General features: G+C 41.7%; 1 protein-coding gene and 1 long non-coding RNA gene across 5 annotated transcripts in view; one reads left to right on the top strand and one right to left on the bottom strand.

Annotated features, from left to right (window-relative positions):
• LOC105489144 (ubiquitin like with PHD and ring finger domains 2) overlaps positions 1-19,001 on the bottom strand; it is a 98,033-nt gene extending 79,032 nt beyond the window's left edge. Inside the window, exons 1-2 of one of the 4 annotated variants that reach the window (XM_011753835.2) lie at positions 18,544-19,001; positions 11,052-11,282 (exon numbers count right to left, since the gene is read on the bottom strand). In XM_011753835.2, coding sequence (XP_011752137.1) covers positions 11,052-11,282; positions 18,544-18,696 — 384 coding nt within the window. In that variant the 5' untranslated portion in view covers positions 18,697-19,001. The remainder of the gene's footprint in view (positions 1-11,051; positions 11,283-18,543) is intronic. The other 3 variants (XM_011753837.3, XM_011753836.3, XM_071077762.1) reach the window with 3 other exon arrangements.
• Positions 19,002-19,092: 91 nt separating this feature from the next.
• LOC139358131 (uncharacterized) lies at positions 19,093-23,957 on the top strand. The gene is made up of 2 exons (XR_011612541.1): positions 19,093-20,063; positions 23,129-23,957. It is a non-coding gene; the product is annotated as an uncharacterized lncRNA (long non-coding RNA).
• The last annotated feature ends 1,654 nt before the right edge of the window (positions 23,958-25,611 follow it).

Genomic DNA, 25,611 nt, shown 5'->3' with positions numbered 1-25,611 from the left:
AGTTCCATCACTAGTTAGTAACTTACTAGGCAAATACATTTATCTACCACCTCAAAGAACAAAGATAAAATATAAAAATGAACAGGGCTGTAAGACACAAAATGGATGTAGTCAAGTCAAGTGGCTGATCCAGAACTAACCCATGCAATCTGACAAAAGGAAAGAGTATTAAAAGACAGGTGTATCAGAGAATTAAGAGTTATAAAATGGAAGGTTAAAAAAAAAATCCTCTCCTTTTAAACACTGTTTAAAAGATCAGGCCAGGCATGGTGGTTCACACTGTAATCCCAGCACTTTGGGAGGCCGAGGCAGGGGCGGATCACTTGAGGTCAGGAGTTCAACACCAGCCTGGCCAACATGGTGAAACCCAGTATCTACTAAAAAATACAAAAATTAGCCAGGCATGGTGGAGCATGCTTATAATCCCAGCTATTCAGAAGGCTGAGGTAGGAGAATCACTTGAACCCGGGAGGTGGAGGCTGCAGTGAGTGGAGATCGTGCCAGTGCACTCCAGCCTGGGAAACATAGTGAGACTCTGTCTCAAAAAGAAAAACAAGGGAAAAAAAAAAAAAAAAAGGGCCAGAGCCCTTTCAGGACAATAACCAAGAGAAATTCCTTCAACTTTCTTTTTAAGCCCTTAAAAAAGAAAAAATGAAATCAACACAAGATCACTATTTCATCCAGTTACCTTTTCCTTGAAGGTAGAAGACACCACTCCTAAGGTGTCTGATAGATGGCACACCTTGTGGGAGAAGTATATACTAAAAGTTAAGTATCAGTATGCCAGATAATATGCAAGGTTCCTTACTCAGGTATGTCTAACCCTAACAAGTTTAATTCGTTTTACAAAATATGGAAACAAAGGCTCTGAGAAATTAACTTCCTTTAGGTTAAAGCTAATGAAATGTAAGGTTAGGATTTGAAGCCATCTTGACTTTGAAGCTTACGTTCTTGCCATCATACCATGAACCTTGATAAATGACAAGACAGGTAAACAGCAACTTCAAAGGAAGTTAGGAATTTAGATGTAAGTTACTGAAAATATAAAAAGGTTTCAAACCACAAACTGACAGAGGATAGAAAGAATACAGACAAAACAAAAACTATCAACTGTCACTACTAGAAGAGGTACATTTGACCAAAGGCAGTGTATGTAATGAACATGGTAGCAATAAAATAGCTTGAAAGACATAATGTTTAATATTACACAAGAATGAGTTTAGGAAAAAATAAAAACCTAACAGTCAACCAGGCTGGGTATGACAATCAGAGATGGAGCATGTCATACATAACATAAATTCATGTATCAAATAAACATAGGCTCATTTCTCCCATACTAGTCACTGACAAATTTAAAGACATTTAGTCTCTTGTAGATAACACAATAAAAATGCAAATAATCAATGTTAAGGTCCATCATACTTGGGAGAATAAACTGAGGTTACTACTCTGTTGCAGCAAATCAAAATGTAAGTTTCATATATCACTATGAAAATATTGCAAAGAATGCAGCATATAGTTGATACTAAAATGGTAACAGCAAAAATACATTAAGCTGTATCAACCTTACTAAGGAACACGAGGAGGCACAAATGAAGTACTGAATTTGCCTATCAAATGTAAGATACTAGCACGAAGATCTAATAGCTGGCTACCTTAACATCTAAAAATAAAACTAAAGTTAACAGAAACCTAAATCAACCTCAAAATAATGCCATTGTTTGAACATCAACACATAGAACATATCAGCTCACAAAGGTAGGGCATTCTTTGAATATAGTAAACCTAGATTTACAACTGGAAACAAGAATTTTTCTTTTCTTTTCTTTTGTTTTTTTAAACACAGGCTATCTGCTGCCCAGGCTGGATGCAGTAGTGTGATCACAGCTCACTCAGCCTCCTACTCCTGAACTCGAACTCCTGAGCAGCAGGACTACAGGTATATGCCACCACACTTAGCTAACGTTACTTCTTGTAGAGACAGAGTTTGCTGTGTTGCCCAGGCTGGTTTTGAACTCCTGGCCTCAAGCAATCCTCTTTCCTTGGTTTCTCATAGTGCTGAGATTACATGCACGAGGCACCTTGCCTGGCCAAAAAAATATTATCCTACTAAGTTAAGTATCCTACTAAGTATTGCTGTGAGTAACCACTCACAGAAATGCTCTTAAATTCAAAACTTTCTGCACATTGGATAGACATACTAAGTCAGGCAAAATTTGAATAGGCCAAGATGCATGCAAGATATTAAAGCTGTTTTATAAAGCCTGGATTTTAAAGGCAGTTCAGAGGAAAAATACTTAGGCCTGTGTGATTAATATGAACACAGAAGATCCTGCCATGGTAACTAAGTAATCTAGTACAAATTAAGAACTGAAATAATTAGCTAGAGGAGTAGCAAAATAGCAGACAAGACGACAAAAGAGGAAAACAGAATTTGCCTATGTGGGAACATCTGAATTGTACTCATGAGATTTTTATTGATGTAACTGAGTGACAACACGGAGAGGCCAACGCTACTGAAAGAACAATTACTTACTTCCCAAGAGAAGGAGACATATAGGAAAGCACTAGGTTTGGTCAGGAGGCAGAGGGAACTGGGGAAAATTAGGACCCAGAGCCTTTATTGTGTTTTCCATGGAAAGGCAGGGCAGAGGAAACAAGATGGCTAGTTTGAATAATGTCAGTGGGCTTTGGATTGTAGGGGTGGTCTATAGTTGTTTGGTACCTGACCCTGGGTGATCATGGCAGAATATTGGCTTGGTGTTTAAGAGTTAGATAAAGGAGGTAGTTAAGTGCATAGACTCAGGATTAGATGTTTTGTATATGAAAGGCAGGCTCACTGATCAGCTGTTTACAATCTCTAGGAATAAGCTAGCCCTAGGAAGAAGGGCAGTCCCTCCTCAGCCAGTAAGGCCCCCAAAGATGTCAAAACATCATATACAATTATTTTTAAAAGATTCAGGCCGGGCGCGGTGGCTCAAGCCTGTAATCCCAGCACTTTGGGAGGCCGAGACGGGCGGATCACGAGGTCAGGAGATCGAGACCATCCTGGCTAACACGGTGAAACCCCGTCTCTACTAAAAAATACAAAAAAAAAAAAACTAGCTGGGCGAGGTGGCGGGCGCCTATAGTCCCAGCTACTCGGGAGGCTGAGGCAGGAGAATGGCGTGAACCTGGGGGGCGGAGCTTGCAGTGAGCTGAGATCCGGCCACTGCACTCCAGCCTGGGCGACAGAGCGAGACTCCGTCTCAAAAAAAAAAAAAAAAAAAAAAAAAAAAAGATTAATATGGGGGGGAAAAGGAGCTGAGCTAAAAAGCTAAAAAAAAGTTTAAGCCAACCACATAATTCTATACTTAAGAGCTGCATTTATTCACATCAAACATATAGCCACATTTAGGGCCAGGCATGGTGGCTCACGCCTGTAATCCCAGCACTTTGAGAGGCCAAGGCAGGTAGATTACCTGAGGTCAGGAATTCAAGACCAACCAGGCTAACATGGCAAAACCCTGTCTCTACTAAAAGTACGTAATTAGCCAGGTGTGGCAGTGTGCACCCGTAATCCCAGCTACTCAGGAGGCTGATGCGGGACAATCACTTGAACCCAGGAGGTGGAGGTTGCAGTGGGCCAAGATTGTGCCACTACTCGAGGGCAAAAAGAGTGAAACTTCATCTCAAAAAAAAAAAAAAAAGCCACATTTAGAGAAAAGGTTTTATCTGTCCAAATATCTAATATGTTTGAAAACTAAAGTATGGGAGGCAAGGAGCAATCAATAAAAAAAGAAAATACCAACAGCGAATATTTGACGGTTTTACTATATGCTAGGTATCATTTGGTCTGCAGAAAACACTTCAGCTCTGCAGGTAAACCTAGGTTCAAGTTCTTCATCTATCACCTACTAGGTGTAACCATGAACAAGTTACTTAATTTGTCCCAGCATCTTGCAGTGTATTTGAAATAAAGTGAGAAAATTCATGTAACGTGCCAACCCAGCAAGCATATAGTACACACAAATGAAACAACTGTCTCCTTACTAAGTATATATGCTCAATGTTAAGACTCATTAAAACTCAAAGAGTATAGTCCAGGTGCAGTGGCTCACGCCTGTAATCCCAGCACTTTGGGAGGCCGAGGCAGGCGGAGCCTCTGAGGTCAGGAGTTCGAGACCAGTCTGGCCAACATGGCAAAACCCCCACCTCTACTAAAAAACACAAAAATTAGCCAGGCGTGGATCCCACCACTACATTCCAGCATGAATGATAGTGCAAGACTCTGTCTCAAAAACAAAAACCGCAGAGTATAGTCTTATTACCATACTGTTAGTAAACATTAGCAGTTAACCAATACATACTTTACCTCCTTTAATTATAATACAAAATAATTCCCATTTTCTAATGAGGTTCAGACAAGAAATACATTTGCTCAAGAGAGACACAGGTAAAAAATGTGGGTGTTAAGCTGAGAACACAGGTTCTCCAACTCTGAAAATCGTTCTCTCATTGTACCATCTTCCCTTTTTTTTTTTTTTCTGAGACGAAGTCTTGTTCTGTTGCCCAGGCTGGAGTGCAGTGGCGTGATGTTGGCTCACTGAGACCTCTGCCGCCCAGGTACAAGCAATTCTCCTGCTTCAGCCTCCTGAGTAGCTGGGATTACAGGCATCCACCACCACAGTGGCTAACTTTTTGTATTTTTAGCAGAGATGGGGTTTCACCATGTTGGCCAGGCTGGTCTCGAACTCCTGACCTCAAGTGATCCACTTGTCCCCCGCCTCCCAAAGTGCTGGGATTACAGGCATGAACTACCACACTCAGCCCCATCTTTCTTTAATTACAAATTTTAAAATGCTGGGCTGGGTGTGATGGCTCACACTGTAATCCCAGCACTTTGGGAGGAAGTGGCAGGAGGACTGTTTGAACACAGGAGTTCAAGACCAGCCTGGACAACATAGTGAAACCCTGTCTCTACAAAAAAATTGAAAATTAGCTGGGTATGGTGGCACAGACCTGTAGTCCCAGTTATTCAGGAAGCTGAGGTGGCAGGATCGCTTAAGCCCAGAAGGTTGGGGCTGCAGTAAGCTATGATCATGCCACTGCACTCCAGTCGAGTGACAGAATGAGATTGTCTCAAAAAAAAAAAAAAAAAAAAGGCAAAAGCAATATGGTTCTATTTACATTAAGTTCAGAAACCAGAAAATGAGGGATTAGGGTTGCATAAATAAGTTAAAGATTATTAACATGCTGTTAAAGGTTAACATTAATAAGAAAGTTAGTAAAGAACAAAGAAATGATTACCATAGAAGTCTGGGTAGCAGTTACAACTAGGGAAGAGGGAGTTATCAGGAGGAGGCACCTGGTAAGTTCCTGGGAGTATTGTTATTCTATTTCATAACTTGGGTGGTGTTTATAGACACTGATCGTACTCTTCATATTGTCTAATACATTTCATAATCAAAAAGGTTAAACATCAAAAACTGTACTACGGACAAAAGAAATAATATACTAAGATATCAATGATAATTCTCCGCTTTCCGGTACTTTCTATTATACAATAAGCATAAGAAAACATGTAAGAAGTTTAACAGTGCCACATGTTCAGCTAAACTGTAAAGGCTTACCATCATCATTCTAAACCGTCATCATTTAGGCCAGGATGACAGCCATTTGAAAAGTACGTTGTTTCTGGTATCATAAAAAACTTCCATATACAAAAACCAAAATTAAAAACAACTTAGGTTCGAACGTCCATCTTATTGCAGAAAATTAGTTCCCAATCTAGACCCGGTGTGATTCAATTTATGTTAAATGCACACACAATGTGAATGGATGGACCCAGCCTCTGTACAATCTTTCATAGGCTCTCCATATGCGGTAGTGGTATCAAAATTTCAAATACCTATGACAATTACTAAGGTTCATCCCTCCAAAAGTAAATAAATCTACAGTAGCTTCAACTAAGACTAAACACAGCTCTAAATTTATTACTGTATGAACAGCAGCCTTCTGAGAATTACTAGATTCCTATGGGCTCCTAAACGGGGAAAGGGAGCCTTAATGTAAAATTTACTTCCCAAATTGTATAACCAAGCAGCAGCTGAACTGAAATTTGAAACCAGGTCTCATGACAAAGCTCAAGTCTTTAACATCTATACTACACAATAATAGGAAATAGAAGAGATGTCAAATAGAGTTTAAATTCTGTAGTTCACAGCCAAAGCACTAACACCCAAAATAAAAAGCAAAGACCTGCTGAGAGAAGTAATTTCTCATGATGCTCTTCTGAATTAGACTGGGGAGGGAAGAGGAAGGAATAGTGGGGTACTGAGAAGTTTGCTAAACAGAAATTTAAGTTGACCTGAACTGCTGAACCTTGATTAATCTCAGACGTGCAGATACATAAACTGGCCCTCCTTTGAAAGCAAATTCATCCTGTCACTGCCAAAACAATCAATTCAAAAGCAGCCGACTGTAAACTCTGGTCAAAGATGAAAAGTAATATTGTAAGCTTAATATACAGACGGTTACGTAAATATTCATAGATGTACATATACATAGGTTAGTACAAATATGTATTATTTACCTGCTGTCTGCTGAAGGCTCTAAAAGCAATGACACACCAATAGTAAGAAGCATACCTAGAGCCAAGATCTTCGTTTTATTTTTTTAAATTTATTTACTTTGAGACAAAGTCTCAGTCACCCAGGCTGGAGTGCAGTGGTGCGATCTCGGCTCATTGTAACCTCCGCTTCCTGGGTTCAAGAGATTCTTCTGCCTCAGCCTCCCGATAGCTGGGATTACAGGCATGTGCCACAACGCCCAGCTAACTTTTTTTTTTTGTATTTTTAGTAGAGATGGGGTTTCACCATGTTCGCCAGGCTGATCTCAAACTCCTGACCTGAAGTGATCCACCCTCCTCGGTCTCCCAAAGTGCTGGGATTACAGGCGTGAGCCACCGTGCCCGACCCCTATCATTTGACAATTAAAGGAACCTTGGAGAAATGGTTGATTCTAGGACTGAAGCAGGAAATACACAAGATGTACCTGAAGCATGCTGTAGTGCCAGAAAGTAAGATAATGCTTAAGAAAAACAAAACGCCCACAATAATGGGGGATATAGGGGTATGTCAAAGGGACACAGTCATCAAATAAATGAGTTTCGAACGGCCAAAAGTGTAACAATTTGAGCATGAGTCCATACTGATGTAAATGTCTGAATAAATACACGTCCCATGTTGAATAATTTTAAATAATTTTTGTAGAGGGCGTACATTAACTTCCCACTCCTTAAGTGTGGACTGTACAGTAACTTTCTCTTAAACAGTACAGTATGGAAAGACAGGAAAGGGGTGTGGGGTGAGTTTAATAGAGGAGAAACTTGACCAACACTACCCCAGCAGATGATTAAGGTTCACATCAGTATTAATGTTATTACTGATGTAAAACCTAAGTTATACTTAGCAAATAGAATATTGATAGTATGTGCTCTTTATACGTGATGAAAACACCTCTGCGGTCTTCCTCCCCAAAGCAAACGCAGACAAATAAGGAAAACAAATGAATCTTAATGGGGGAGATTTTACAAAATACCTGACCAGAACTCTTCAAAATGGTCACATAATCAGGAAAAACAAAAAAACAAACAAAAAAAAAAACCCAAGAAATTGTCACAGTCAATGTCAAAGGAGATTTAAAAACTATATACAGTATAGTATCCTAGTGGGATTCTGGAACAGAAAGAGGACATGAGGTAAAAGCTAAGAAAATAAGAGTCATTAATTTCAACAAATATACCATACTAACTTAAGATGTTAACAGGGAAAACTAGGTGTGCGATATACAGAAACTCTCTCTACTATCTTCAATTTTGCTGTAAATCCAAAACTGTTCTAAAATAAGTTTATTTTAAAAGCAATGACGGAGGTGGTAACACAAATAAAAAAGTAATAATGTAAAAAATGCAGAAAGTACTGGTATTTAAAAGGTGGATGAAATCAGAGTAATATAGAAAAAAATGGCAAGCTGGCTTTCAGTGCTAAAAATTCTGTCTTGTGACCACTACATAGCACTATTTTAATTTACATAAGTCTTAACTTATTCCCAGATTTTACCTCTTGTTATTGCAATTTTTTTCCTGTTCTAATTGACGTAGTAATTCCTTGAGCTATCAGTAGCTCAATGTTAACTTTGAAGATAGCCACTTTAGTGATTGCTCATAACTTTCTAAAACATTTTCTCAGCTTTCCCAGGTATAGGCTATAATTTTGCCTTCTCTAATATTTACACTTTATTTTGTTCTCCTGCCTAATTGCATTATCTAGTACTTCCAAAAAGATGTCAAATAAGGAAGCATTAATTGGCTTCCTCATCTGGCTTGTCTTTAAAGGGAATATTGGTATAGAATGTAGTTTAAGATATTAACCTATGCTATCTATTCCTTTTATCAAGAGTTCTTTTTTTTTTTGAGACAGAGTCTCATTCCGTCACCCAGGCTGGAGTGCAGTGGCACAATCTCGCAACCTCCACCCTCCAAGTTCAAGCAATTCTGCCTCAGCCTCCCAAGTAGCTGGGATTACAAGCACCAGTCACCGTGTCCAGCTTATTTTTTGTATTTTTAGTAGAGATGGGGTTTCATCATCTTGGCCAGGCTGGTCTTGAACTCCTGACCTCATGATCCACCTGCCTCGGCCTCCCAAAGTGCTGGGATTACAGGCGTGAGCCACCGCGTCCAGCCAAGAGTTTTTTTTTTTTTTAATCACAAATGACTCAAATTTGTATTTAAATGCAGAAAACATTTTAAATTAATTTGTTTTCTTTGGTTTATTAGTACAATGAATTATACTGAAACATTTTAAAATAATGAACTGTCCCCACATCCTGACAAACCATATGTGCTTTAAGTAATATATTTTTAATAAGCAGCCATAATTTTTAAAAGCAAGGTAAATCAGTGAATATAGCCATAATTCTATTTGCTGACTAGAACTTACGTTTTGTATCAATGTTAGTGATGCTGATGTGCTTTTTGTCATGTTTTAGTATCAGTATTAAACTCAATTTATAAAGCAATAGGAAGCTTTCCTTCTTTATGTTGTAGGTAAATTTAGGTAACATTATAATGATCTACTCCTCATAGGTTTAAAACAGTTCAGCAACCCAAGCCTGGTACTTTCTTTGGAAACATAGTTCTATCTCTTCTTAATCTTTCCATATACATATTTATATCTGTTGGCATTTTTCCATATATCCAAAATTATCTCCATTTGAATAATTTTGAATAATTTACTTCATCTACCGATTTTCAATTTTTGGTCTTAAATGCTTTGAAAAACAGTATAGGTGCCCATTTATCCCAACTGATAAGAATTAAGAAGTTACAAAGATAGCTTTGAAAAGTTGCTGGTTACAAAAGTCAAATCAATTTCATTTCTACATAACAGCAAACAGATTACTATTTTAGAAGATAACTATATATAATAATTGCATCAAAAACAAAGCTACCAGAAATAAAGCAAAATATTAAATATGTAAAGAGAGAACTAATTAAGATGTCAAAGATCCAAGTTAGCTGGGCACGGTGGCTCACGCCTGTAATCCTAGCACTTTGGGAGGCCAAGCAGGAAGATCACTTGACCTCAGCAGGTCAAGGCTACAGTGAGCCGTGTTCACGTCACTGCAGTACAGCCTGGATGACAAAGCAAGATCCTGTCTCACATAAATAAATAAATAAATAAATAAAATAAATACAAGAAAGAAAGAAAAGATCTAAGTTAATGGAGAAGTCTATTCATGAATTAAAAGACTCGACATTGTAAAGATGTCGATTCTCCAAGCTCATCTATAGATGCAATCCCCATAGAATCCCATCAGATTATTGTAGAGCTTTACATGCTATTTCTACAGTTTTTGTATCCAAATACTAAAAGCCAAGAAAACCAAGAGACCCTGAACGTGAAAAGAAATTGGGGAGATAGGAGAAAGGGAGATCAAAACAGGCCATAAGGCCACAGTACTCAGAACAGTATAGGAACAGAGCTAGACAAATAGACCAATGGAATGAAGTATAGCAGTTTGGCAGTACCCTGTGGGTGAACAACTAGCACTTCTAATCCTAGGTAGAAATTCTTGAACGTACGCACCAGGATAACAGAAGGTTCAAAACAGCACTGTTTAAAACAGTTGAAACTGGAAACAGGCCAGGTATCTATGCATTAAATTAAATATACTGTGGTATGTTAATAAAATGGAATGACATAATAGTGAAAAGCAATAAAACACAGCTATATGCAGAGAATCTTTCAATGCTGAGAAAAAGTAGAATTCCATCATATAAAATTCAAATATAGACAAAACATACTGCCTAGAGAAATATACGTAAGTAGCAAAACTAAAGAAAAACAAAATGAGCATAAAAGTCAGAATAAGCAGTTTACCTCTTAGGGAGACAAAGGGAGAAGTGTTCCGATAGGGACACATACGAGGCTTTAAAAAGGTATTTAAGGCTGGGCAAGGTGGCTCACCCCTGAAATCTCAGCACTTTGGGAGGCCAAGGTGGGCGGATTACCTGAGGTCAGGAGTTTGAGACCAGCCTGGCCTACATGGTGAAACCCTGTCTCTACTAAAAATACAAAAATTATCTGGGTGTGGTCGTGCACGCCTGTAATCCCAGCTACACAGGAGGCAGAGACAGGAGAATTGCTTGAACCTGGAAGGCAGAGGTTACAGTTAACCAAGATTGTACCATTGCACTCCAGCCTGGGTGACAGAGCAAGCCTCCATATCAAAAAAAAAAAAAAGTATTTCAAATCAATCTACTTCTTAACCTTGGTGCAATTACACAATTATTTCCTTTACTGCTCTTTAAACTGTACATATACATCTTGTACATTTGTCTACGTATTTCATATCAATTTTTAAAAGACTACTTTTAAAAGTTACTATATTAACATCCCAATCTTTATTTTCAAATGGCAATCACTGTTTACTTACTCAAAACATCCTGAACACAAAAGAAATTTATTTGTATTCTCGCAACAGTAAGTCTGAAGAAAACAACATACCTTATATATTCCAAAGCCAGGATCAATAAGACGGGCACGAGCTGATGTAGATGGCTGACTGGAAGGTCCTACCCTCGGAGCTTTCTTTACTTTAGGTGGACTATTAGAACAGGGTTTAGCCTCAATCTGTGTAGATGTGCCAGGAAGATGATCAGGGTCTGGGCGAACTAGCAGCTGAATTATATCATTCAGTCCAACATCATAGTCAAATAAGGTATATCCATTTTCCAACTAGAAAATAAAGAAAGAATACTGAAATGCTTCTCTAAAATGTATCTTTCTACGTTTTCAGTTGCTCAAATGTCCTAGCGAAACTTAAAATCCATAGCACTCCAATTTAGAAATTTTAAAACCATTCTTATTACTTAATGGCCTCTGATGTCAGTGTCTTCTCTGGACCCCAATAAATTCTTAATAGTTACTCCATATTCACTACAGAGAACACTGCTAGCCATTAAAACAAAAAAATGGGCCAGGCGCAGTGGCTCACGCCTATAATCCCAGCACTTTGGGAGGCCGAGGAGGGCAGATGATGAGGTCAGCAGTTCGAGACCAGCCTGTCCAACATGGTGAAACCATGTCTCCACTAGAAATACAAAAATTAGCCAGGCGTGGTGGTGCGTCTGTAATCCCACTACTCAGGAGACGGAGGCAAGAGAGTCTCTTGAACTCCAGAGGCGGAGGTTGCAGTGAGCCGAGATTGTGCCACTGCACTCCAGCCTGGGCAACAGAGAGAGACTCTGTCTCAAAAAAAAAAAAAAAGGCTGGGTTCCATGCCTCACATCTGTAATCCCAACATTTTGGGAAGTCAAGGTGGGAGAATCTCTTGAGCCCAGGAGCTCCAGACCAGTCTGGGTAACCCCATCTCTACAAAAAATAAAAATAAATAAATTAAATAAAAAACTTAGGCGGGTGTGGCTGCACATGCCTGTGGTCCCAACTACTCAGGAGACTGAGGCGGGAGATCACTTTAGCACAGGAGGTCGTGGCTACAGTGAGCCATGATCATGCTACTGCACTCAAGTCTGGGCAACAGAGTGAGACCCTGTTTCTAAATCAGTCAATCAATCAAACCCAAAATGTTTCATGGTTGCTGTGACCTTATGACCTACACAGAAAAACTCTAAACTAGATTTAATTTCTCATCAAGTTTTATTTTTAATCAGTGCTTGAATCAACTTCAAGAAATGTGAATTTTCAAAGTTGTTTTATGACCTCATTTTTCATAAAGACTTTAAGTCATCAGATCAGTGTTTCACTTTTTAAAAAAAAAACATTAAGTTAAATATTTTATCTTTCTAAAGCATTATCAGGGGCCGGGCGCGGTGGCTGAAGCCTGTAATCCCAGCACTTTGGGAGGCCGAGACGGGCGGATCACGAGGTCAGGAGATTGAGGCCATCCTGGCTAACACGATGAAACCCCGTCTCTACTAAAAAAAAAATACAAAAAAACTAGCCGGGCAAGGTGGCAGGCGCCTGTAGTCCCAGCTACTCGGGAGGCTGAGGCAGGAGAATGGCGTGAACCCGGAAGGCGGAGCTTGCAGTGAGCTGAGATCCGGCCACTGCACTCCCGCCTGGGCGACAGAGCAAAATAAAGCATTATCAGTAGGTTTTTATTTTTTAAGTCAAGCAGAAAAATAACCAAGAAGGAATAATTCTAATTCTTGCTCATGCTACTCCACTTGCCTGAAGTTCTCTAATTCTATCCATCTGCAAGAATTACAACGTTTTATCAAGAAGTCTTCCAGGATGAATAGTGAATAAATTATCTTGCAACCCACCCATATTTTGGCAAGGGTTATGGGTTGAAATTCTAATCCATGGTACTTGAGAATGTAACCTTATTTGGAAACAGAGTCTTTTAAAGAGCTAATCAGGAAATAAATTTAACAAAAGAAATGCAAAATCTACTGTTATGGGCTAAGGAAGTTATGTCCCTGCCAAAATTTTTTGTTGAAGTCCTAACCACCAGTACCTCAGAATGTAACTTCACTTTGAGTTAGGGTCTTCAGAGAGGTAATTAAGTTAAAACAAAGCCATTAGGGCCCTAATCCAACATGGTTAGTGTCCTCATAATAAGGGGACATTCGGAAAGATGCAGCAGGAAGACAATGTGAAGACACAGGAAAAAGGCAGCCCTGTGAATGGAGTGATGTACTTAATACAAGCCAAGAAAGAAAATTTCCAGCAAAGTGTAAAGGGTATTCCCCGCTAGAGCTATCAGAGGATGGTCCTGCTGACAACTTGGTAGACCTCTAGAACTGTGAGAGGGTAAATTTCTATTGTTTTAAGCCACCCAGGTTTTGCTACATTAATACAACAGCCCTAGAAAATTAAGTCTCCATTTTGTTTCTTTATAAAGTTCAGTTGGCAATTTCACTATGATACAATGAAACAAGAAAACTAAACTCCTTTCAGGCCAGAACTATCACTTTCCCAGAAACATAACCGATTTTTAAATTGCTCATTTTCTACTCTTCATATGTATTACTTTTCAACATTCACAACTCTAACAAAGTAACACCGTATTTGAGAAGTCAACCAAAAGGAAATAAAAGTTAAGTCCGGAATTTAAAACTTTTAATCTACTAGATCAGTAATTTGAAATCTGGTGGTCCAAGAACCCAACAAGCACAATCTCAAACACTATAGGTATTCGTATTTGTCAAGCAGAACAAGGGATCAAGAATTTCACAAGTTTCCCAGTCAGGGAATTAAATTATGTACTACCTCACAAGTTAGCATGCTCACTCTAAACAAGCCTAAGCAGTATCCCAAGTCAGTAAGCAAATAAGCCTTAATAAGGATAGGCATGTGAATGTTGCTTCCTTGGTTAAAAACAAAACAAAACAGAACACCCCCTAAACAACAACAACAAAAAACAAAAAAAAGGAACACCCTCTAGTCTTGAACTCCCATAGACGAGAAAAAAAACCCCAAAAAACTCAAGGAGCAAACACTGCATTCACACCATCATTTTGACACTCTCCAACAGCCCCCACAAAAAAACTCAAACAAAATACCTCACTAATTCTGAAGGAGCTGAAAAAGCATAACATAGAACTGATAAACATTATGACTATTTTTAAATGGAAGTGTTTAAAGATAATAAAAACTCTAACAGTATAAAACATGCAAATTAACTAGCAGGATATTTCCAAAAATGAAGATAGCAGTTAAAGTGATAAAACTGCTGGAAACTGGCTGGGCGCGGTGGCTCAAGCCTGTAATCCCCGCACTTTGGGAGGCCGAGACGGGCGGATCACGAAGTCAGGAGATCGAGACCATCCTGGCTAACCCGGTGAAACCCCGTCTCTACTAAAAATATACAAAAAACTAGCAGGGCGAGGTGGCGGGCGCCTGTAGTCCCAGCTACTCGGGAGGCTGAGGCAGGAGAATGGCGTAAACCCGGGAGGCGGAGCTTGCAGTGAGCTGAGATCCGGCCACTGCACTCCAGCCTGGGTGACAGAGCGAGACTCCGTCTCAAAAAAAAAAAAAAAAAAAAAAAAAAAAAAAAAAAAAAAACAACTGCTGGAAACTGAAAGAACATTTTTCCACTTAGGTTTGGGGAACCAGAGTCAGAGGGACGTTGAGGGTGTTTCTACATTCAACTCCTGGTTAGTTTCTACTCAATGACTGTCATGAGTAAATACAAGCTGTTTCAAGTGGTACTTTTTAAAATTTGATTTGACAGGAAAAAATGTCGTAAGAGCATATGTCTCTAAGCAAATGTCTAAGCACATCAAGGCATGAGGCCCTATAATAAGTTATATCCACAGTGACATATAACCACCTTTCCTCATGCTTGCTATGACAGGCTTTTTAAACCCAGATTATCGACTCCTTCCCTAATTCATAGGTACTCCTTCAGTCTTCCTACAATAGTGACCATTTATCTACTGCAATAACAAGTTTCACACAACTTTATTCCACAAAGCTTCACATACTATGAAGAGCTGTGAAGTGTTGAGATGATTTACTTGAAAAGTACTGAAGTTCTTCCATATTTAATGAAAGAACACTGAAAGTTATCTCTGACACTCAAATTATGCTCTAAGTAGGGAAAAAAGGAAGCGGTCATTTAGAAATTACAAATATATGAGTCAGAAGGATGTAACTTAGGTCCACCAATGTCTCAAAAGTAAATGTTTGAGAACTGCCATACTTGAAGATGGGGATGCAGGATTTACAATACTTAAGCAGCAAAAATTGTTAGGATTTTTTGTCAGACCACTCTCTAAATTTTACTGAGTTGAAAGAAGAAATTCCAAGTAACAAGAGGAACTACAACAATAATGCAAGGGAATACTAGAAAGCAAATGCCAAGTGGAAGTGGCTGAGAGGGCAGTGGGAAGTCATTCCCAAGCAACTACTGACGAGCGCTGCCAGTGAAGGGCATAAGTTAATAACTTTCATGTATCCATCACATATTATATATATTATATACATCACATATAATATATACATCAATACTTCTTTAAACAAGCAAGTACTTTTATATTCTGTGTGAAAGCCAAGGGGGAGGGGCAACTTTTTTCTTCAACTATGGTTCATGCCCCACATTATTATCTATTTTAAGGCCATCTCTACAGTGGTAAGGAGTGAAAGAATGACAGGAGAGGGAATCCTTTAAAATAGGGAAAGCTCTGGATTCTCAAAAGATTTAAAGATTCACCAACATAACTCTTCCTTAAAAAGACCCAATCCCCGCGTTCCTCAAACTCAACTTCCCAGGTAAGAATGTTCACAGCATGTTATCCCACTCTAACCAGAACTTATAGCTTTGTATTGCAGGTTTCCACTTTGACACTCAAAAGTGGAGTCAAGGCCGGGCACGGTAGCTCACGCCTGTAATCCCAGCACTTTGGGAAGCCGAGGTGGGCAGATCACCTGAGGTCCCAGATAGAGATCATCCTGTTCAAAATGGTGAAACCCCGTCTCTACTAAAATAAATACAAAAAATTAGCCGGGAGAGGTGGAGCGCCTGTAGTCCCAGCGACTTGGGAGGCTGCGGCAGAGGAATCGCTTGAACCCGTGAGGCGGAGGTTGCAGTGAGCCGAGATCGCGCCACTGCACTCCAGCCTGGCGACAGGGCAAGACTCCGGCTCAAAAAAAAAAAAAAAAAAGTGGAGTCAATTAACACTGCTTCTCCAACTTCATTTACATACAGATCACCTGGAGATCTTGTTAAAATACAGATTCTGCTTCAGTAGGTCTGGCGTGAGGTTTCCAGGTAAAGCCAATGCTGCTGGTCCTGAGAATCCAGGGACCATACTTTGAATAGTAAGAGACTAGTAGGAGACTCTCTCTCAACATTCATTTTCTAAACTCTGGTGTTATCAGAATCTCCCGTGGGGTCTTGTTAAATTTAACTACTTGCAGTTCTGGGGTGAGCTGAACATCTATAATAAATATCCACAAGCGATTCTGATACATACCAAAGATTAAAAGCTGCAACCTAACACACGAATGGAGTATGGGGGGGCGGGTCCACTTAAACAAAAATAAATGTACTGTCTGCCATTTATGACGTTTTTCACTACGTGGCAGTAAAGCATTTTGAAGAATGGGTACCTTTTCCCAATGAGGACATGGTATTTTACAGGATGGGGACTTTCTGTTATGCCAATCCAGTAGCTACCTGCTACAGGTAAGCTAACTCATCTGTGGAGCTCCAAAGACCAAGATAAGATAACACTCTTGACATAGCTACCTGTCAGCTCATAAGGAAGCGAACACACAGCTGGTACGAATGACCTTCCTTTTCTGTCTCCAAGTTAATGGCTGGCACCAAAGGTCTATTCCTCTTCCCTACTGGGCTGAAGAAACCAGAGTACTGAATTACCCACTAGGATCCTGGAAGAGAAGTTCAACGGTTATCTTCAGTTTTCCCTGGAATCTGGAATGAGCTTCCAGGTTTACTGAAAGTCTACTTTGTTGCCTTGAATTTAACCCAATCCCATATGTGATAATTATTTTAGCATATTTGATAATAAAGATTTTAGGGGTGTCGCCCAGGAACATCCTTCATTTCTATTTCTGGTGCTGAAATCACCAGTGTCCTAGGAATTCATGTACTATTTGTCCCTAGCTAGAAAATAAAATGCATCAGACGATTACATGCTTTTTCACTTATGATCAAAAGGAAACAATATCAGCCACCTGAGGCACAGCAAAACAAATCTAGGTAGTATTTAACAAGTGTACAATTATTTCAAAAGCAAAGCTTACAACTAAATACCTGTTTTTACAAGTCAAACACTAAGGAGTCAGTACAAAACTGGCTGCAAACACAAATCAAAGGTGCTATAACATTATTTTAAAGAGAGAAAGAAACGAGGGGAAAAAAGCAGCTCTCTCCTTACCAAAGTGTAATTTGTTACTATGAAATTTCTGGACAGTCTTCGAAGACTAAGCCTGTGAAGCGGAGGAAAATATTCCTTTTAAGTAGTTTGCGACTGTAGGCTACTTCTACCGAATCAAAGAGCTACACTTATTTCAAATCACAGGACTGGAGCCAAACTGTGGTCTATCAATTCAGGATGCCAACTTTTTAGTGTATTAACAACATGAAGACAAAGAAAAATATGATGGGTCTGAGTGGCTAGGGGTATAGACTGTAAAAGACTTATGGAATACGAAAAAAAAAAATCTTAGACTGGCCAGACCATAAAAATACCAGAGGTGCCCACAGTCAGCCTTCAAGTATGCACCGCTGGCTATGCTTCAGTGCCGTGCTAAAAGCGTGAACGAGATGAGTATTAGAAGGCGAGAAGAAGAGCAGAAGAGTCTTACACTCCTTTTCACTCTGGCCTATATTGGGCAGTCGTAAACTCGGCACCCGGTTAAACCGACAGCTGCTTCATGCCCAGGTCTCTAACCTCCCTCGAGACATTCCAAACCTAGGAGAGGCGGCGAGGAAGAGGGACCAGAAGTTCTGGAAACCCTTGGAATCTTCAGTTTGCGCGAATCCTACCAGTCAGGAAGCAGAGGTATGGTTCTCGAAAGCTCAATGCCTGACTTTTCCCCCTTTTAGAAGCCGAAGACGCGGAAAAGCCACAGAAGCGAGGCGAACGCTCAGCCGGGTCAGCCAGCTCTCCGGGTCTCCCGCGCGGAGGCATGGCCGCCAGAGCCCTCTGCCCTCCCCGCCCTCTGGGGGCCCCAGGCCCCGCCGAGCGCGGGAAGCGAGGGACCTCGGCGTCCAGTGCCTACGGCCGCTGTCCTGCCAAAAACAAACGGCCAGGTATTTGCGCCCCGGACACCCTCACCTCTGACCCCGCTCGGCGCACCTCCAGTTCGGGCTGGCAGGGACCCACTCCCTCCCATCCGGCGGGACGGGGCCCCGCACGCTGCGCCTCGCGGGGGCTGCCCACCCGCAGCGGAGCCAGGCGACAACAGAGCGCGGCGCACCGAGCCCTGGGACCTGTGCGTCCAGAGGAGCCCAGCTGTTCCGGCCCCCGGCTTCGCGAGGGGCGCGGCGGGCGCGCCTCACCTGCTTGCCCCGGTAAAAGAGGCGCTGGCATTCTGGCCGCACGTCGAACAGCGCCCACACCCGCTCGCGCAGCTCCTCAATCGTGGCTTTGCGAGACACGTCCTCAATGGTGCACGTTTTGGAGCCATCAATGGTGCGAACCTGGATCCACATCTTGGCGCCTAGAGAGGAGCCGGTCCCCTTTGTCTCCCCCTGCGCTCGGGGCGCCGCGCCCCGCCCGGCCCGCGCCGCTTCCCCTGCGGCTCGGGCCCTCCGCGGCAAGCGGGCGAGCGCGCGCACTGGACCTACCGGACGCCGGGCCCGACAGGCGGCGGCGACTCTCAGCCCGCGCTACCGACCAACCGACTTGAGAAGAGACGACCGGAACCACTCTGAGGCGCTGCCGCAGACACCGCCTCAAAAAGAGGAAGAGGCCATGTCTGCGCCGCGCAGAGTGTTTACTTATAGAGCTGGAGCTCCCACATGGAGGTCACGGCGCCAAGCCGGATCTCGCGATATCCACGCCGGGCTCCGCCTTAAAGAGGAAGCGGCCCGAGAGACGGTTACAGACCCGAGGGAACGAAAATGGGCAGGCGCGGAGAGGGCGGGACGGAGGGGCGGGGCTACCAAAAGCCGTTACTTTCCCCACCGCTTGCACCTGGCCCCTGGGCACGCCCTCTGGCCTTTGGGTTTCGGGCGGTTGCGCGGCTACCCACATCGGTTGCCGTTTTGAGGACTCGTTTCAGGGCTGAGGAGACGGGCGCCTCCTCAGGCTTAGCGAATAGGGGTCTTTGGTCTCAAAAACCCACCAAAAATAAGAAACCCTGGCGTGCTCTTGTATAATCGTGGAAAGGGGGCGCGGGCGGGTGCGGCCTAAACTTCTGAGAAAGAACTGAAGGAAACGTGCGCGCTCCACCGCGCTCAACAGGAAAGCTCCCGCCACGCGGCCATGCAGGTCGGGTCGCCCGGGAAAGGCCCCAGGGGCCCTCCTGCTTCGCGAACACGTTTCCTGCCTGGCCGCAATGCTGCTTTCGCGCGGAAACCCACGTCCGAGGGTTTCCCGTCGCCTGGCGGAGGCGGCAGCCCCAGGCCCATCCTCAGGCCGCGGGTCCAGCTGGGATCGCCCTCTCTGACCTGCAGCGCTCCCAGCCGACCCTCCGGCCTTGGAGGAGCCGGGGCTGCTGCCAGAAAGGCCGCTCTCTAGCTCGGGATATTTCCGTTCGTAGACCTTCCGCGTTAGGGGTGCCTTTGGCCTAAGGGATTGCGGGTTTGCGGAAAACAGTTTTAAATAATGCAGAGCTACGCGCCTCCGAAGAAAGAACTCCAAAGACCCTACTAGGATTAAACTCTCAGAAGTAGGCCCAACGCCGCGCTACCTAACAGGGCTTTCCCCCGCCCCCTTCTTAATCCTTCCCTGCTACAGCTGGGGAGTTGGGGTAGGGGTGAGTGGGTTTATTTTAAATGAAAATACGTCTTCGCAAGAAGGGAGACAGGATATAAAAGAAAACAAGACAACTTGGACTTCATATTTTCCAAAATTGGTAACTTGAATATTCCTATCGGTGCTAATTATTCCCGTAAAGATAAGAGTATCTTTTTTTTGGGTAATAAACTAATAAACAGCTAAAATAATTACAAGCACAGACGAGACCAGTAGTATATCATGAAAAAGAAGAGAAAGGCCGGGTGCAGTGACTCAGGCCTGTAATCTCAGCATTTTGGGAGGCCGAGGTGGGCGGATCACTTGAGGTCAGGAGTTCCAGACCAGCCTGGCCAACATGGGGAAACCCCATCTCTACTAAAAAAATTTGAAAACTAGCTGGGCATGGTGGCAGGTGCCTGTAGTCTCAGCTACTCGTGAGGGTGAGGCAGGAGAATTGCTTGAACCTGGGAGGCGGAGGCTGCAGTGAGCCAAGATCACGCCACTGCACTCCAGCCTGGGCGATAGAGTGAGCCTCCATCTCAAGAAAAGAGAGAGAGAGAGAAAAAAAGAAAAAAAAAAGATGGCCCAACACAGGAGAGAGAGAAAAATTAACTGCACATACATATTTTGGGTTTCTGCCCCTGTGAAAATTTCAGTTACTAGAACCTCTAAATATAATTCACATGTCTGGCCCTATTTTAATTAAAACAAATATCGAGTATTTATTACATATGTAAATGAGAGATTTAGGTTGGTGCAAAAGTAATTCTGGTTTTGCCATTACTTTCGATGGCAAAAACCGCAATTACATTTGCACAAACCAAATCTACCTAAAGCACACTTACTACCTATCCCAGTAAGGCAAAACCATTTACTATTATAAGGTTATTCTGTGGCCTCGTGGAGTAACGTTGTTTTTTTTTTTTTTTTTTTTAGTTACCTCTCACAAAACAAATTACAATCTAGTTGAGATAAGATTTAACAAAAATAAAATATTAAAGAATAGTTTAGTACCAAATACTGATGTTGGCACAAACTATGATTAGAGATGAGAGAAGGGGAACTAGAATGATTAAGAAAAGGGGAAGTAGAATGATCTGGAAGCTTAAAGATAACTGTACAACTTGACATGAGTTATGTGATACATAGTAGTAGGAGGCAGCATTTAAATGTTCAGTTCATGGATTGAGATAGACCGGAATTGTAATCCCAGTTTTACGGCTTGCTTAAAATGTGATCTTGTACAAATTACATCCTCAGTTTCCTCAATGTAAAATGGTGCTTGAAATAACCTCATGAATGTAAAGTGGTTTGCATACTATCCCTTAGTAGTACACAATAAATTATTTTAGTGCTGCTGTTATAGAAAAGATTTAGATAAACAGAGTATACCCAAAGAGGAAAGAGTGCTTAAACAAAGACAAAAAGTATGCATTTTCACAGGTCTGAAAAGACTGCAAATCAGAGAATGGTTGACTAAATAGAGAAGGGCAGCGTGTGAAAATTAGCATTCAAAGCAGAAGATTTTTGTGGGCCCCAGGGAAAAATTAAGATTTTTAAGGAGTAGATGGATGTAATTAAATATGCATTTGAAATAATAGCAAAAGGAATCTGGACAGATGCCTTAGGAAAAAAGTAAGGAAGAGGGAGATGAGGGGGAGAATTTACTGTCAGAAAGTTTAGGGAGGAGGCAATTGTGTCAGTTTTGGTGAAATTAGTGGTGGTAAGTAGGAGAGGAGAGGATGTATTCTAGAGTATTCTAGAAAATTGAGCATATAAAACTTGTGGGATTGTGGATATAAAAGATGAGGAAAATGGAATGTTGAGAACAGTTCCCAAGTTTCTAGCTTAGGAGATTTAAATTGATGGCTTAGTCAGATGGTGATGCTCTGAACTTGAAGAGGAGGCAAGTTGGGAAAATACAATGAGTTCCAAATGGGCTGTGTTGCGTTTGAAATGCACCCGAAATATAGCATCTGTCTAGCTGGAGATGTCTAACTGACCACTGGAAACAGAAGTTTCAAGTATTAAAGAGAGAGAGGAAAGTTCTTAAAGAGGGACTTTTTAAGACCTCCTGTACACACTCTTATGAGATTTATCTATCTTAATGTGATGGGGCTTTAATGGAGAACTGGGGCGGGGTGTGGATAAGACTACTGTCTCAAAATTAGGCATCTACTGAGACTGTATAGGATTTGTGTATAGATCCCAAACGATCTATGTTGTTTAGGACAGAGTTTAGAGATGTAAGACTCAAAAATGATATATGTGTCCTGCGCACCAAATGAATTACATCTGGAAACATAAATTTACATATGCAGTAGGCAACTTAGGGTATACACAAATAATTGCAAGTAATGATTCTATATATAACAAAATACACCCTTCCTGTGTTTCTCCACGTAGTACTATGTACTGTTTTCTCTCTTTGCCTACAATACTGTTGTTGTGTTCTTAGGCATCTGCTCAGTTGTAAAGACAAAATAGTTCTCTGACAAAAACCACAATATTAGACAGTTGGTTTTTTGATTGTTTGTTTGTTTGTTTGTTTTTGAGATGGATTCTCACTCTGTTGCCCAGGCTGGAGTGCAGTGGTGCAACCTTGGCTCACTGCAACCTACGCCTCCCAGGTTCAAGCGATTCTTGTGACTCAGCATTCCAATTAGCTGGATTGGAAGAACACACCATCACGCCCGGCAAATTTTTGTATTTTTAGTAGAGATGGGGTTGCAACATGTTGGCCAGGCTGGTTTCGAACTCCTGGCCTCCAAGGATCCACTTGGCTCAGCCTCCCAGAGTGTTGGGATTACAGGAATGAGCCACTGTGCTCAGCCAAGACAGTTTTGGCATATCATGCCTTACTACCAAGTGTGTAGCTGAAACCATTTGGATATGAACAGGGAAAAATAAAGAGAAATTATTTACATGGATGAAAAGCAAATACTAAAGTTTGTACCATCACTCATGATCCAATATTTGTTCAAGTCAAGAGGCGAAACAGAAAAAGGTTGATTGTAGAACAAATTCCAGAATCTTATACTTCAGAATGTCTTGTTTTTTAACTACTGTCTCAAAGCCAGTAACTTATTTTTTAAAAGTGAATTACAACCTATCCTCTGAAGCTATGATTAATACCTTTTCATCTGCCCTTTTATGTTAGATGTCTTCCTTTTTCTCCTCCAGGGCCACTCTCTACCTGTTTGCAGTCCTAGAGTCCAAGAGCAGGAAGAATATAGAGGCAGTACCTCAAGCTTCCAACTGAGGTTGACCAATGGGGAGGGAGCACAGACAAAACCTGCAGGATGCGAAGAGAATGATATCAGGATATTCCCATGACTCTCTCCCTGAAAGACCAAGTCAGACTGTCTCTTACCTTTACATGATGTCACTTGTCCTCTTCAGGTGACCTGCTCCAAATGACTCACTCTTCCATGTTCTGGGAACCTGTCTTTCCCTCCCCTGTTGCTTTGGGTTTAGGGGTTGTAACATATTTGCAGTCACTAGTCCTAGATGCATGCATATTCTTTCCATTCCCTATATCTTGTTCCATACTCTTATCATTGGTCCCATTGGGGTGGGGAAACCATTAAATTCTCTTAACTGGAGGATTTTGATTATAATCTCTAATGCTATTTTAGAAAGGACTACATGTTACAAGAAATGCACTAGAATTTCCATTGGCTAAAAAGCACTTCATATGGTTGCTCATTACTTAAATTAGTCATATTTTAAAAGGTGTGCTCTTTCTTTTTAATACAATCATGTATTTTTACTATGAAAATCTACTTTAGACCTCATTCTGGTCTAAACTTCTCTTTAAGAAATGGTGAAATGATTTGCACGAGGACATGTAACCAATGAAAGAGTGTTATTGTTTAAACCCCTAGTCTCCTTCCTCGCTGGCCAGTGTTCTTTAGCTTTTAGTTGACCCTCTTGTTTCTCTGGAGGCTTCCCCTTGAACTTTGTCCAAAGAACTTTGAACTTTGTCCAAAGAATAAACTTATTTTCTGCAGTGAGTGACCCTGGTTCTTTGGACAATCTGATAGCTCAGGTAGGAGTGGGGACCTGGGATTCTCACTAAAGACTTGCAGTGTATCCCCATTTTCAATCTTATGCCTTCCTCTGCCTTCTGCAATTTGTCCTTCCTATTGCCGAACGTTTCTGAGCGTCTTTGAATCAATTAGCTCATTTCTTACACCGAAGACAGTGTTTAACAAAATTTATGAGGGCTGGGCACCAGTGGCTTACACCTGTAATCCCAGCACTTTGGGAGACCAAGGTGGGAGGACCACTTAAGGTCAGGAGTTTAAGACCAGCCTGGCTAACATGGTGAATTCCCATCTCCACTAAAAATACGAAAATTAGCCAGGCGTGGTGGTGCATGCCTGTAATCCCAGCTACTTGTGCCTGTAATCCCAGCTGAGGCAGGTCAATCACTTGAACCCAGGAAGCAGAGATTGCAGTGACCTGAGATCGTGCCACTGCACTGCAGCCTGAGCAACAGAGCAAGACTGTCTCAAACAAACAAACAAACAAACAAAAAATTATTAGACTGATCCTGTACTAACCCCCAGCAGACCAGACCAAACCAGCATGGAGTCACCTGTGCTAACTGCTACGTAATAAAACTGAACTTTGAAAGGGGCTAGTTTTCAAATAAATAAATAAATAAACCAGGAAATTCATAGCAACACAGCCACCAGAGGGGCCCCAGTTTACCTGAGCCTGCATGATAAGAAAGTTCACTCTAGACCACGTATGGTGGCTCACGTCTGTAATCTCAGCACTTTGGGAGGCCAAGGCAAGTGGATCACCTGAGGCCAGGAGTTCAAGAGCAGCCTGGCCAACATGGTGAAACCCTGTCTCCACTAAAAATACAAAAATTAGCTGGATGTGGTGGCACACGCCTGTTGTCCCAGCTACTTGGGAGGCAAGAGAATTGCTTGAACCCAGGAGCTAGAGGTTGCAGCTAGCCGAACTCGTGCCACTGCACTCTAGCCTGGGCAACAGAGCCAGACTCTGTCTCAAAATAAATAAATAAATAAAAATTCACTCCGTTTTAACCCTATGAGGAAAGGAACTTTGAAATGGTCAATCTGCTTTCTGCTTTCTTCAGCCCTTTGCCTATAAAGCCAACCCCCTCTGCTCAGCTTGGCGGAACACCCATTCTATTTTACAGAATGAGATGTTACTCAATTCCAGAATCACAAAAGAAAGACAATTAGATCTTTAAATTTGTTGTAATGTTGTGTTTTGACATCAGTTAGGGTTCAACATCCTAATCATAGGGTTAACTTAAGGTTCAACTTCTGGGTAGGCTATCACATGCAACTTACTTTGCAAAAAAATTGTAGAGATTTATAATAAAAGTACTTTACTATCTCTCACAGTTTCTTTGTTGCGGGAATTCAGAAATGGCTCAGTTTAAAAGCCTGAATCTGGCTTAAGGTCTCTCATGCCAGTACCATCAGATGGGGGCAGAACTGGAAGAACAAGGACAGGATAGTTAGGAATTAGCTAGGTCTCTCTCTCTCTCTTTGTCCCTCGTACCCCCCGCCCCATCTTTCTCTGTCTCTCCTCTGTCCTCTCTCCTCTCTCTCTCCCTTTCTTTAAGAAGTCTCAGGATCTAGGCCGGGCGCGGTGGCTCAAGCCTGTAATCCCAGCAC

This window comes from Macaca nemestrina, chromosome 14 (genome assembly GCF_043159975.1).
Source record: "Macaca nemestrina isolate mMacNem1 chromosome 14, mMacNem.hap1, whole genome shotgun sequence".
Taxonomy (NCBI): domain Eukaryota; kingdom Metazoa; phylum Chordata; class Mammalia; order Primates; family Cercopithecidae; genus Macaca; species Macaca nemestrina.
This window is presented reverse-complemented; position numbering and strand designations above follow the sequence as displayed.